General features: G+C 44.0%; 1 protein-coding gene across 1 annotated transcript in view; it reads left to right on the top strand.

The window, feature by feature from the left end:
- LOC123023904 (transcription factor IIIB 90 kDa subunit-like) overlaps positions 1–14,597 on the top strand; it is a gene marked incomplete at its 3' end in the record, with an annotated part of 84,139 nt that overhangs the window by 27,702 nt on the left and 41,840 nt on the right. The window contains exon 4 of the mRNA XM_044431041.1: positions 11,131–11,257. Within this exon, the coding sequence (XP_044286976.1) occupies positions 11,131–11,257 (127 nt within the window). The remainder of the gene's footprint in view (positions 1–11,130; positions 11,258–14,597) is intronic.

Raw genomic sequence — 14,597 nt, 5'->3', positions numbered from 1 at the left:
TGAAGGACTTCATTTCCTGCGAAAATAAGGTTGTCATGTGGTGCTGGGAAGAATACTGTATAGGTGCCAGGTAAGCCTCTCTGAGAGGTTCTTTCCACAGCCAGGATATGCAGCATAAATGGTCCTCTTTTTTGTAGCCGCTCACCTCACCCCCTTTTGGGAGGGGGCTCCGCAGAAGGACCACTGAGAACAATCATAGAGTTTGGGCCGGTATATACCGGAAGAGGTCATTCTTTAGGTAACCTGCCCCCAAGCTGTTTAGAGGGTTGAATATTAATACCAGGCCTTTGAATTGGGCCTGGACATGGACAGCGACCTCTGCAGATGGTAAAGTCCTGGCCTAATATGATCATGTTGGCCAGCCCCTGTCCAAGCCATAGGGCACCAAGGTTTAAGGAAGATGCAGGTAAATTAGAAAGGGTCCAGCGGAGGGTGAAAAAAATGATCCAGGGTTTGGAAACACTGCCCTGTGAGGAGAGACTGAGAGAACTGGGCATGTTCAGCCTTGAGAAGAGAAGAGTGAGGGGGGACATAACATCTCTCTATAAGCACCTCAAAGGCTGTCACAAAGAGGAAGGTCAAGATCTCTTCTTGCTGATGCCGGAGTGTAGGACACGGAATAATCAAGTCAAGTTGTGTCAACCCAGATTCAGGCTGGACTTCAGGAAAAGCTTCTCACTGTCAGGGCAATACAGCAGTGGAACCAGCTGCCCAGAGAGGTGGAGGGCTCTCCCACACTGGAGACATTCAAGAAGAACCTGGACAGCCAGCTGAATGGGATGGTGTAACTTGGTGTCTTGCAACAGCAGGGGGTTGGACTCGATGGCCTTCATGGCCCCTTCTAACTCTTCTATGATTCTATGCCGCTGTGATTGCTGAATGTACACTGGTCCTATATGCCTTTCATGCCAAACTATTTCTTCAGCCTCATCCTAAGTAGATCTTCATCTTAAGGCAGTTGCCAAAGTTCATATCAGGATGGGGGAAATATGTGGGAACTCAGTTGCTTCCACCCAGAGCCCATGAAGAGATGCATGTGCACATGGAAGTTTTCCCATTATTGCAGTGCATGAAGCAGCTTCCAGATGCACATTGTATTCTATGCATGAGGTTCCCCTTCTCTTGAGCGAATAGGGATGCCTTCCGTTGTGAGAAAGAGCTCTGTGTGTAATTTGAAGCTTCCTGAACTTTCAGAAAATGGATGGATTCCAAAATTAGTTGGAATGTAAGACAGAGGTTCTGTTGTTTTACCAGTCCATCTTTTAATGTGAGCCAGTGTGGTCTGTCGGTTGGAGTGTTGGCCTGAGGATCCAGGGTCTCTGGATTCTAGTCCCCGCTTGGCCATGAAGCTCGCTGGGTGACTTTGGGCCAGGCACTTATTCTCAACCTAACCTACCTCACAGGGATGCTGCTGTGAAGATAAAATGGAGCAATGTAAGCCACCTTGGGTTTCTCACAAGAGGAAAAAGGTGGTGTATAAATGCAATGTAATAAAAAACAATAGTTCTCAAACTGGGAAGGTAAGGGATTATTTTAAGTATAATTCATGGGACATGTTTGGTTTTTGCAACTTGCAGTACAGAAGCTGACTCTCTGTGTACTTTGCTGCTGATTTAAAACTCTCTTTAAAACCCAGGATTTGAAATATTTCAGGGTTTGATTTGAACCAGAGGATCATCTTTATGAAATAATGCACTGTAATTGGTTGGCTTACGTAATATTAAGTGATTGAAATTTTCCATATTCCTAATAGTTTTAAATTCCCCCTTTTCACTTTTCTTAGACAAAACAAAACAAAATGGTTTTCTGTTTAAAAGTTTGTGTTTTGGCCAAGAGGTTGACCCTGAAAAACAATACCCTGCCAGAGTGATAATTAAGGTTATTTTCACCTCTCTCAAAAATAATCCAAGAAAGTAAGTAGTTGCACAATTCTCTTTTTGGTATTTCTGTTGCTAATGTTTCCAAAATTTGTTAAAGGTGTATTTTTCCCCTGGAGCAAACAATCCAGTGGCCCCTGGACAGTGTCTGAGCAGCCATAGGATAGTTCAGATTCCCAGATCTGAGGTCCTGACAGCATTCTGACCTTGGAGCCAGGAACCAGGGCTTCTAACCCCTCCTTCCTTTTGCAGCTGTTGTGGAAACAACCACAATGGCTGCTCTCCAAGTTTGGGAAAGCGACCTCAGAGATGCGGAATAGGAGGCAGGGAAGAGAGGAGAGCGGTGAGACCAGGGTTCAGGGTATGTAGCTGCTGCAGAACCTTCCCTTTTTGCTTCAAGGCATTCTAGCGACATGGGTGAAAAGGCCAGCCTAGCAGAACGTGCAGGGTGGGAGGCTGTGGAAGTGAAAACAGCCTCCTTTGCTCCTTCCACTCCTCATAGGGTGACCACAAGCCTCCGAATTTGGGAGCTTGCAGGCAGTATGCCAGGGTTGTTCCCTAAGGTGTGTGTTCTGTTTTTTAAAGAAAGACATTGCAGGAAAAAATAAAAAATTAATTCCGTTTGCATTTATGAAAGCTAGAGAGCTCCACTGTTTGAGGCAAGTAAATATTTGGCTTGATGTCCTGGGTAGTCAAAAGAGATCCTAAATGGTAGAATTGCCAGCTGATGAAATAATTTCTAGTTATTAATTACTTACTTTTTGGCTGGTCAATTAATTAAAAGATTATATATAAATACAGTTGCTTATTGCAACACCTTTCTGAGACACTGAAGGAAGTATATAACAACTTCCTTTAATGAATAGAGAATGACTGTTGTTAAAAGGAAAGGCCACCTGTAAAATTTTGCTTTTCATTCTAAATATACCGGGGCCTTTAACTCTCAGTACCACTAGTTAAATTTTATCAATATTCTTTTAAATTAAATTTAAATTTTAAATTGTTTTAACTGGCCCAGGGAGCCACGTGGCTAATGGAGTGGGTTAGAAATCTAATAAATAAGAATATAATAATAATTCATTGCTATCAGTGTTGCATTAAATTAATTCAATTTATTTAACCAAGTTAGCCCATGGTCGTCATATTCCCAATATTCTCCATGATTGTCATGGAAAGGATCCTACTCCAGGGCCTGGGATCTCAAGGCAGAGCTAGGAAAGAGCCCATTCTGAAACATAGAAACAGAGCGAGTCAGAAGGGGCCTCCCGGGCCATCTAGGCACCTCCTGTTTTGTAACGATTTAGCAGCAGAGAAGCCCCGTGTGTCTTCCTCTGGAGCCCCTGCCTTTTGAGAGTGTTCTGTGGCAAGTCAGGGCACACAAGCACCATCAGTCAGGTCTGCTAGCCCTCACGGTGGTCCTGGGCTCACTGAGCATCCACTCTGGAAAGCACTGGACACATCCCTGTGGCCGGGCATTGCTCGACAATACCTGTTGTGATCTTCTCAGGAATATTTGCCCGCCATTACTGGCTTTTTATTTTTTCATTCAGGAACCTCTGGGAAGAACAGAAAAGAGCCCTCCTGGATCAAACTAGAGATCCATCTAATTCCATATTCTGCCCGCATGGGCCACCCAGGAAGCCCACTCTTGCTATTGTGCCAGCAACTGGCACTCTGGCCTTCTCCAACTGGGTCTCCTCCAGATAGGACAAATGTAATAAATAAGAAAATAAATATGTTGGACTGCAATGCCCATCATACCCACTGATTCTGGTCAGTTGTAATTCGACGTATCTGGAGGATACCAGGCTGGATGGACAAGGCTGCCCACGATGCACATTACCTCTCAGCAGTAAAGTACTATCTAAGCACCTTGACTAGTAGTTCTAGCTAGTGCTAAGGTTTATCCTTTGTGAATTTGTCTAATCCATTTGATTCAACCCAGGCTTCCTCCAAACCCAGGTTGAAAGCCATCGTTCTCACTGACAGATATTTAATAGTTCAACCTGCTGATGGTCCACAAATTTGTGTAGTCTTCTTGATAAGCTTCCAAGCAAATCCAGGCCGCCCGGGAATACTGTTTCAAAGCCCCATGATCATTGGGTAATCTTAAGAACCTCATATTTAAGATGATTCTGAAGCCTCCGGCCCCACTAAGCAGATGCTTGTCATGATTTTCAAATGACTTGGATGGAGAATTTGATGCACAGGCTTCATTTTATTTGAGTGATCATAAGTATGTTGAAATGCAGTGGAAGCACATTCATTTGAGCAGTTGTTTAAAATGAAGGAGCGTAACTGCAAAATTCGTGCTTTGAAATGTTTACTCAGGTCATGCACATCAACTAAATTGACAGTGTTATTTACTTTGACAAGGTAAACGTGACAGCTGAATTATTTTCAGGGAGCTATAATTACAACTGTATTTATCACAAATCCATAAAACATGATTGATGTTTCTCAAATAACCCTGCATTATATTGCATTTATCGCAGACATATTCAAAACAAACCTTTTTGAAAAACCGTCTTGAGCTTAATTTTTTTCTTGAAGCATTTAGATTCTTGAAATGTCATTAAGGAGAAGTTGGCTGAATTAATAATTTGTTTCACATAACTCTTAGGCATGTGCACATGCACATGAAGCCACTTTTAATGAAATGGGACCAGTTCAGACATGACATTTTCATGAGATTTTACTCAGGAAGAGATTGGGAGCGGTTCTGTTGTTCATCCTGATCTCTATTTCCCCTCAGCTCAGTCTGTCCAGGAGAACTGCGATTCAAAGGCAAAGCATCCATTTTGCATGCAGGAAATCCCAGGATTATTCTATTTGCTAGATTTATATACTGCTTTTGTAATAACAAACTCAGAGTAGCTTACATCATTCTCCTCCTGCTTTCAGTCTTATCCCCACAACAACAACCTTGAGAGGTAGGCCGGGGTAAGAGTCTTTGACTGACCCAGAGCCACCCAGTTGGCTCCATGACTGAGCAGGGACTAAAACCAAGGTCGCCCGAGTCCCAGTCCCGCACTCCTAAGCACGATGCCACATTGGCTCTCAGTCAGGTTCAGTCCCTGGCACCTCCACTTAGATTGAGAAACACCCCGTCTGAGAACTTAGAGTTGCTGCTCAGTCAGTGGACAAGACTGAGTTGAGTAGACCAGTGGTTGTACTCTGTAAGACAATTTCCTGATCCTGATCTCACAGAATCTTGGGAGCAAAGTCTTATTTGTACCAGTGAGAAGTTTTATTTATGTCAAAGTACTTTTGTATTTTAAAAAAGAAAAGACAACATCTGTTTTACCTGTTTGGCTAAGGGAGAGCACTTGAATACTGCCAGCATGTGGCATTCAGGCAGAGCAAGCTATGTTGGAAGCATTAGGTGTGAGGCTGACGATTTTTCCCTCAAATCCAGCTACAATCCTATCATTAACTCTAAAGTGACTGAGAAAGGTAGATAGTGATACCAGCAACGGCTGGGCTAGATACCTGGACTGTGGAGGTGATTAATACCTCCTTGAGGAAAGGATCGGTCTTATAGCATCTTAAACGTAGCAGTGGTGAAGCTAGCGTGGCTTTGGGACAGAAACAGGGAAGTGCAGGGAACAGCAGCAGTCTCTTTGATGCCAGCTGTGTCTCTGTCTTGCCTTGACCTCATACTCTTCTGGCATGCAGGCCAGACTGCGTAGGGCTAGCTCTAAAGATGGTTTGGAAGCTTAAGTTGGTGCAGCTATGTGGCTATTGGTGGGGCTAGGCAGTCTGTTCACTTGATCCCAAAACCAAACCAGCTGCAATGGTTGTCAGTATGTTTCCAAGCCCAATTTAAAGTTCCAGTTTTAACCTTTCAGGTCTTAAATGGAGGGTTGCCTAGTTATTTGAAGGACAGCCTACGCCCTTACCAGCCTGCCTGTACTTTGAGATCATCAGGAGAGGCCCTTTTCACTCTCCTGCTAACAGAGGTGTTTAGGCTGCTGTGCTCAAACAGAGGGCTTTTCTGTGTGGTGCTCACACACCACTGGAATTTGCCTCTGTTGGGACTGTCAGGCCCCTTCTTTGCTGGTCCTCAGAAAGCTCTGTAGACGTGCTTAGTTTCACTGTTTTTCCTATAATTAGTAAACCATAGGTTTTACTAGTGTAAATTGTTTTTATAGTATATTTTTGTATGGTTTTTATTCTGTCTGTTGCCTTGAAAAGACTTGATTCTTAAAGGTGACCTAAAATAAATGTCGATTAGTAAATAAACACTCTGCCTCACAAGGGTGTCCAAACTGAGATGCAGGGGCCTGCTGAGCAGGAGCCAGAACTCATGTCAGACACAATGAAGACTGTTGAGGTCAAAGTCCCAGCCTGACCAGGAAACCTTTATAGTTAGCTTATTCAGAAAGCCATTGGCTGGACTGAGTAGGTAGGGTAACTTTCGAGCTCTTTACTGCCCTTTGTGAGGGCAGCAGTAACCAGATCTGTTGGTTCCCAGTTCCACCCTACCAATTCCTGATAAGGAGAGTGAAATGAAGTGCAGGGACATCAGGGTTTGGAATATCTTTATCAAGAGGTGTGCCCCCTGATGTAATTGTGATTCTAAAATTTTGCTTAGAATGCAGGGTACACTTTGGTTTTCCTGCACTTTCTTGTCGCAAAATATGACTATATTCGCTGCATAAAATGTAGGGCGTGGGTGCTTTTAAACGCGAGGCATGCACTCTTCCATCAGCCTGCATCCAAGTGCTGAAGCTTCTTTTGCTCATGAGAGCCACTTTATAAAATCATGTGCATTGAAACACCTTCTTAGTCTGTACTGGCAATTTTTGGATTGTATATAATTCATGCCCACAGAATGGCAATGGCTTCACCTTCATTTCTGTGCCAGGGCGAATTGGTTTTTGTAAACTATGGATTCCAGCATGCACCATGCATAACAACAAAGGATGTTTTCAGGAGTAGAAGAAGGTTGGAATTCTGTTTTCTTTGCAGATTCTGAAATTTGTCATGGGCATTGCATTAAAGGGAACAGGCAAGAAGAGGGAAGGTTATATTAAGTGCTGGGGGGAAACGTGCCATGTCAGTGGTTAGCAGATATGTGTTAGTCAAGATAGATCTTGAATCAGCTGTCAAGCAGATGGCTGACTTTGGGAATTTGGGATGTTACCAGAAGGAAAAGAATGTTTGTTATGAATGGAAGTACATGGCTTTATTTGGAATCTGGCTACAAATTTAATTGGAGATGCACCAAGAATTGCTTTGCTAAATTAAGTAGTGGCCTGGAATACATATTAAAATAGTTTCAAAGTGGTTTCATTGGTTGAATCACAAGCGTCTTGCTTGAACATTAGGCAAAGATCCATTTTGAATGTTTTTCTAATTTTTCTCAGTAAGTAAGTTGAACAAACTCTCTATTTTTCTTCCACGGAGAAAATGCCATTTTTTTTTCCCACGGAATTTCCCTGTGAGTGAGTCTAACATTTCAGCAAACTGTTTACTACGAAGACACTAAGAATTTGGTGGTAGAGTTCAGTACTTTCATTTTCACACTTGCTTAAGCAATTGTCAGCACCATTGTCGCTTGAGAGTTACAACCTCAAAGTCAGCACAAAAACAATGCAACTTATTTGTTGTTTCTTGATTTTGCCTTTAGACTAACACTGATGCATAGATGAGCTAGAGAACATTTTTGTCCCCAAAGATTTCTTTGACATAGTCTGTGACATTGTAGAGGATTACAAGTTACGTTTGTCGAGCTCTGACAGAATCATTACTACTAGAGCTAGAATTAGAAGGCAGTTGTCTTCCGACTTCAAACCTTTCAAGCCCTGTTGCAATGATACCAGGCCATGCTTACTTTTCCTCTATAAATGCAGATAAAAACCAGTTTTGTAGCAGAATGCTCAGTATCGTGATGGGTGGGGTGCATGTGGATGCTGGGTGTGTGCCATGAGGACCTTTACATTGTGTTACAAGAACTCTGGGGAGGTGCAATTCACCTCTTGAACTGTTCACAGAGATGTGTTATTTGCCTCAGTGGCATCTGTGTGGAGAGGGGCCAGCCTGTGATTTGGCTGAGGTGAGTGTTTTCCCTCATTTTAACACTTTACAATTTGGGGTGGGATTATCAGAAAGATTACTTTCCCCTATGCAAGGCTGACCACTCATTAAGAAGATCAAGAGCATTCCTCTTGCCTTTTTCGTCCTTCCGTGTTGTCGGTTTGTCTGGGTCCAGGGAGATGGCTTTTTTGATAGTTGCACCTAAGCTATGCAATTCCTTTCCAAAGGAGGTTTCTTTAGTCCTTGACTTCCTGGCCTTCTGCCAAATGGTGATGTCTGGTGTTGGCCCTATCATGACCCACACCGAAAGTCCTGTTTCAGGTAGCCAGGTGGGAGTGGCAGTGAAACAAGCGCACCCTCCCATCTGCTCAAGCACTGTATTTCATTGTTCTAATTTTCTGCTGCTGGCTTTTGACGTTTTATGCAACAATCTCTTCTAAATTAATCGTTCTTATAGTTGCAATTTTGTATCTCAAGATTGTTAGCCACCTTGAAGGTTAAGGTGGGATAGAAATTGATCAAATAAATATAATGAATATAGCTTCTAGGTTTGCTACTGTCACCCCATGGATTCGCTAATTCATTATTTATTTTAGCATTTTATTTTTAGAACACTCGGAAAACCGAGGCACGGTTCATGGGGCGCAGGGGCAGTCTGCTGCCATCCCCATAGCTCCGGCATTCCCTCTGTCAAACATCCTAAGTGGTGTTTCTTGGTCATCTGGGCACAGAACTTTTTTCATCCGGAGGTTTCCGTTCCCTCCTGGCTGACCTTGCAGGTGCTGCATATTGTTAAAAGTCAGTAAATCCACCAGGCATGGCACTCTCTTTCACCCACACACTGATTTGTAGACATTCTAACAACCACATCCACTCGTATCTCATGGTACATCAGACGCCTTGAAGCAGCGGGACCAGATAGAGACATTCCCTTTTACCTTCTCCAAGGGCTGGGCCTTCAGAGAGAGGAAGAGGCCTCATCCATGGCCTGGACAGGCTGGCTGGGGAGGCCTGGTGGGCTGGATCTGGCCCACAGGCTGGAGGGTTGGCCACTGTTGCACTAGAGAGTGGTGTGTTGGCAAGCCACTGTACACACGAAAATCTGGATATCATTCAGAGACAGACTGACTACTAGCTTGTGGATTGACCCATGTTGAGCTGGTGTTGGTGGTGAACCGGCCTCCAGCCAGCCTGGCAGGGTGGCTTCTTTTTAGCATCTGCTCTGTTTCTCCTCCCCCTTGAGATGCTACCCTGGGGGGGGGGGGTTGGGGGACAAGGCTGCCTCTAGGCTCCTCCTCCTCTGCTCTAGTCAAAGTGGAAAGCAGGACCCAAAGCCTGCTTGGTAAGGCAGGATGCAGGCAAAACACAAGAATCCAAGCAAGGATGATTCAGAAGCACATTCGCAAGGTTGTCCAAGGGCCCAGGCGAAGGACTAATATCCAGGCAGCAACTCAAGACATAGTCAGAAGGCAGTCTGATGGTTGACGAAGAGAGTTCATGGCGGGGAGGGCTAGGTCATCAGAAGGAAGGCAAGCAGTTCTTCCAGCAACTCTCTGTGTCAGAAGGGCCTTTAAAGGTCTGAATTCTCAGAGCTACCGTCAAGGCTCACCCTCGCATCATCATAGCCTTCTGGGAAAAGACTTACCTGGGGGAAGGGTGTATCTCACAGGGAGGGAGGCCTTTGTGTCTGAGACATCTTCTTTTCCAGGTTGGTGCTCCTGCTTCTTTAGGTGCCAGTGTTCTTGAGAGCTGCTAGCTGAGCACTTCACCTCCCAAAGTGGCAGATACCTCCCAAGCTGGCATCTTCCCTGAGGACTCAAGACCATCTGAGGCAGCCCATTCCCTGGGGCATCTGGTTTTAAGAGTGCAGGCTCTTCCTCTGACAAGGAATCCCTCAGGAGTGTCATGACAGTGCTGTGTAGGTTTGTGTCCACTTCCAGGCCTCCCAGTGGCTGGCTCTTGTGCACGCACAACTCATGAACAGAATAAATAGCACAGACCATCCCTAAACAGCTAAGCCATTTCTTTTTCCTTTTCTCTTTCCTTTCTGGTTGGCTAGCAGCCCTGCCACAGAGGCCTGGGCTTGTTCTGGAATAACTAGTTTTGTGTCATAAATGCTAGAAGGATCACAATCAGGGAGTGAGAAATGGGGAACATTACTGGAACACAGAAAAATCTGACCTACAGGATCACAGGTGCAATTGTGCCTGGAGAAAAACTCATGCTTGTCACCCTACAGGCCTGTGGCATAAGAGGCAAATGGGAGCTTCCCCAGCCTAGGACCTTCTAAGATGTTGTTCATGGCAATTCCCAGCATTCCTGATCATTGGCCATGCTGCCTGGGCCTAATTGACCAGCGTTTTCATCTGTGGCGTAGAGTCACTGTTTTTTCTAGCATAAAGGGATCATGTCCTGCATGTGCAAAGCGTGTGAGCTGTGAGCCAGGAGGTCCATGGTTCTAATGGCTGTTAGACTCCGAAAATGGCTCTGGAAAGCCACTGTTCCAGCCCTAGCAGCTCCCTGCCAGCATCTGTGCAGGGATACGAAGTGCTCAGATCTCTTGAAGTACTCTATGTAAATGCAAATCGTTACTAAGCAAGTATCATTCATTGCACTTGTAGCCAGAATGGGGAAGTCCATGTAAAAATAGCATGGTTGAAAGTCTACAGCTTGAGTGACGTCACTGTACCAGTGCTGCTCATTCACTTTATTGTGTGCATTTGCTGCTGTTGGAAACACATCCCCCGAGTATGTGGTTGCTCTTGTTAGAAAGAGCAAAAATTGGTTGTTTTTGCATATGCAGCATGGTGAGTTCATTCCTGAGCATCTGAACTTAAAGGGTATTAGTTTACAAGCTCCCTTTGCTTTAGATGCTAGAGACCTGCTGTCAGGAGAGAGCTGGATGGCCTAGCGATAGTTAAACATGCTTGTAAAAGGGGGAAATCATGTATGCTTAAATAATATTGATCTAATGCTAGTTTTTCAGATGAATGTATAACTTTATTTCTGCATTTTAATAGGCACTTCATGTTATAGAAGGTTGCTTATTAGCCATCAGCTTGGTGGAAAAAGGAATATTTATTTAAAATTGTTTTTATTCAGTTCTTTGCATAGTTTTGTTATGAGCTGGGTAATACCTTTTGCTGCTCTTTCGATGCAGTGAGATTCATACATGGAAATATTTGCATTAATTTTTTATGTGTTCTTTTAGACTTACAGAGTTTGAAGATACACCTGCAAGTCAGCTAACAATAGACGAGTTCATGACCATTGATTTGGAAGAGGAATGTGACCCTCCATCATTTACAGCTGGTCAACGAAAAATAAAGATTCAGCAGGTGAATGGTTTTGGATCTTTCTGCGCATATTTCCCTGTACCTTACTTTTATGGTTGCAAATGAAAGTTCTGCCATGTTATTTATACAATTTCATTTATATTTTTCTCTGAAAGGCCTTTTCTCTGAAAGGCTAAGGATGACAAGAAAGGGTATATAACATCAACATTTTTAAAAAAAATAATTGAGTCAGCATGCACTGACATATCAAAACCCAAAAATCATTCTGAAAAATTATAATTAGTTTTTAGATCTGTTTAGACCCATCCTATAGCCTTCTGAATCATGACAAAAGGTAACATCTTATTTTTCAAAAGCCTAAGTTTTCATGCTTGGTTTGGGAGGGGTGTTCCAGGCCATCACCACTAACTGGGCTCTGCTTTGAATCCTTTTAGAGTTTACTTTAAAGAATCAGATCACTTGGGAATGTACGGTAGGGCGACCTTAATTTCTGTGAAATGTAATTAGCAGCCATCAGCAGGAGCTGCTGTTGATAAGGCTGGTTTCTTCTGGGCAGACATCATAGGAGATGCAATTTCTGCTCGGCAATATATGATTTTATATGGCCTTCACTAGAAATATATGGATTTATATAGTACTACAAGTTGATTCTACTTCTTGATTAGGACTGTCTTGATTGCGTTGTGTTGTTTGAAATTCATTCAGAAAACAACTTGCCATCTGCTTCAACAGGTCCACTCATGTAGCATGAATGCACATTTTGCCTGCATGTGGGTGGACCGGCTTGCTGCTGATACGTACCCCAAACACAGCCCTGTGTGTGGATGCCATGCAGCAGTGTGAGCAGTTTGTAGCCTACCAAGCTACTCCTTCAGAAGTGGGTTTTATTTGATACTAAGTCAAGGCCTTAATTGCAAGACTGAGACCCCTGGCTGAGGGTTAAGTCCTGCACTCTAAATTTTCAGGTGAGAATTGAATATTTTCTCAAGCTATCCTGTCTGAGTTTATCCTTCTATTTCTCATCCTGAATAGTAAGACAGATTCGGCCAGATGCATACTACACAGGCTGAAGCTGGCAATGAGAACTCAAGCAGATTGGTCTGGAATTAAAAAAAAACCCCAACAGATTACTGGGAAGCAGTTTCAACACTTCTAGGTGCTTGCAGTTTTGTAAACTCAGCCCACACACATTGAGAAGGCAAATGTGCCTGGCTACTCCATCCTCTTTCATTCACATTAACTTTAGATTGTGGCTATTAGTCTCAGCTCATAAGTGTGCCAAGAGAAGGCACGACGAAGCCTGCCACTAAGGTTCCCTAACAAATACACATTCTGGAAGGCCATTGGATTATCTGGGAGGAGGTATGCTCCTGATCCTGATTAAATTTCCAAGCCTCTCCACCCTCTGGTGTATTGATAGGCCCATATCAAACAGCTCTGTAGGCTATGATAGTGTTACATTATTTATATAGAACCATCAGTTTACACAGTGCTTTGCTTTACCTAAACAAAGCCAGACAAGCCCATATCCCAAGGATCTTGCAGTAATCATTCCTGAATGTATAGAGATATGAAGAGAGGGGGAGGGAGGCAAAAATAACGAGGGATGGATGTGCAGCAAGGGAAGCGTAGGGGCTTCCAAAGAAAGATTTCTGAGGTATGAGAGTGTGAATAACGTAGGTAGGGAAAGGCTTGCGTGTACTCGGGATTTGCAGGGTTGGGCAGTCAGGGTATACAGGAATATTTTAAAGGATGCCCAGTTCTTCTTTGTGGTTTCTGTGCCTCACACATATGGGCTCTGTGACTGCGTGGAGCCTGTTGTGAGAAGATTCTGCAGCTAAATGCGCCTCTGTTGTTTAATTTAAAGGGAACTTAGCTGGATCCTGTGACCAATTAGCCAATCTAGAGTTAAAAAGGTAATTAGAGTATCCTTGCCCAGTTTATTTTTATTTATTTATTTATTTATTTATTAAAACATTTTTATGCCGCCCCATTCGCCGAAGCCTCGGGACGGCTCACAACATAAAATTAAAATACAAGAAATAACAATATAAAATAAGTCGCCCTGGCCAGATAAAATAAGCAAATAATATTAACAATTAAAATGACACTTAAATAAAAAGGTCTTTGCCTGGCGCCGAAAAACAAATAATGAATAAGTCCAGTTCAAAGCCCTGAACTTTCTACCTGCCATATGTCACTTAAGGTCCTAGGATGTGGCTTTCCCTTGGCATTAGAAAGTACTGAGTCACAGCAGGATAGAGGGAGTTCACACTTAGTAAGTCATAATCACACACATCTTGTATATTTTGTGCAAAACAGGAAAGGCAACCAAGGCAAAGTATAGAACATACATTCACAAGCATTGGCTAGCAGAGGTTACTCCCTGCTCTGAATATGCACACCCACCACCTTCCCTTTACTTTAAAATGTGTTCACTTGGACATGGTATGTAATGTGATTTTTGGGAAATACATACACTCACTGCCCATCGGCCTGAAGGCACCCTAGATGGTTTACAACATTAAAATATGCAACAAATAAAATAATAGACAACAGTATGTAATAATCAATATGTATGAAATCAGACCAAATTATACAGAAAATAGCAACAAAACCCCCATAGCAACTGCAGTCAGATCAGTCCAGAGGTGTAGCAGCTGTACTGGATGAAGGACAATATATAAAAAATAAGAATACAATTTTATCTGTTAAAATACAGGATAAATAAAAAAAAGTTTTCACCCGGCAGCAAAAAGAATAAAGATTAAGCACCAGGCGCACCACTTTGAGGGGTTGATTCCACATGCAGGGTGCCACAACTGAAAAGGCCCTTCCCCTAGTAGCCACCCTCTTTAGTTCCTTTAGAGAGAGCTCTCTGGGAAGGACCTCTGATGATGATCTCTAGGCCTGGGTGTTCCTCCTCCATATGGAAGGAGGTGTTCCTTTAGATAACTTTAGATTCCTTTAGGCTAGTCTCCCGGCGGCCGGATTGCTCCAAGCACCGTGGATCTCGCCACCTGCTCAAAGGCTGTCTTCTTCCGCACGCCTGCCGCGGCCATCGCATCCCCAGCCCCGCCGGGTACGGGTCGTGCGCGACAGCCTCGCGCTCAGCCTCCTCTCGTTCCCCTCGCAGCGGAATAGCTCGCGCGCCACCGACCCTCTCTTTCCCCAGCGGAGCCGGGCGACGGCGCGGCCATGGCGGACACGGCGCAGAATGGGCCCATGCAGGGAGGCGCGGGCGGTGGAGCCGTGGTGAGTGAGTGGCGGGCTGGGAGGGAGGGAGGCAGCCGGCGAACATCCCGGCCTAGCCGTCCGCCTCACCTTCCACACACTCCACCGCTGATAGGGCGACACTAAGCTTAAAGGTCTGTCTGCACAA

The sequence above is a fragment of the Varanus komodoensis genome, unplaced genomic scaffold (genome assembly GCF_004798865.1).
Source record: "Varanus komodoensis strain SLA01 unplaced genomic scaffold, ASM479886v1 scaffold219, whole genome shotgun sequence".
In the NCBI taxonomy this organism is placed as follows: domain Eukaryota; kingdom Metazoa; phylum Chordata; class Lepidosauria; order Squamata; family Varanidae; genus Varanus; species Varanus komodoensis.
This window is presented reverse-complemented; position numbering and strand designations above follow the sequence as displayed.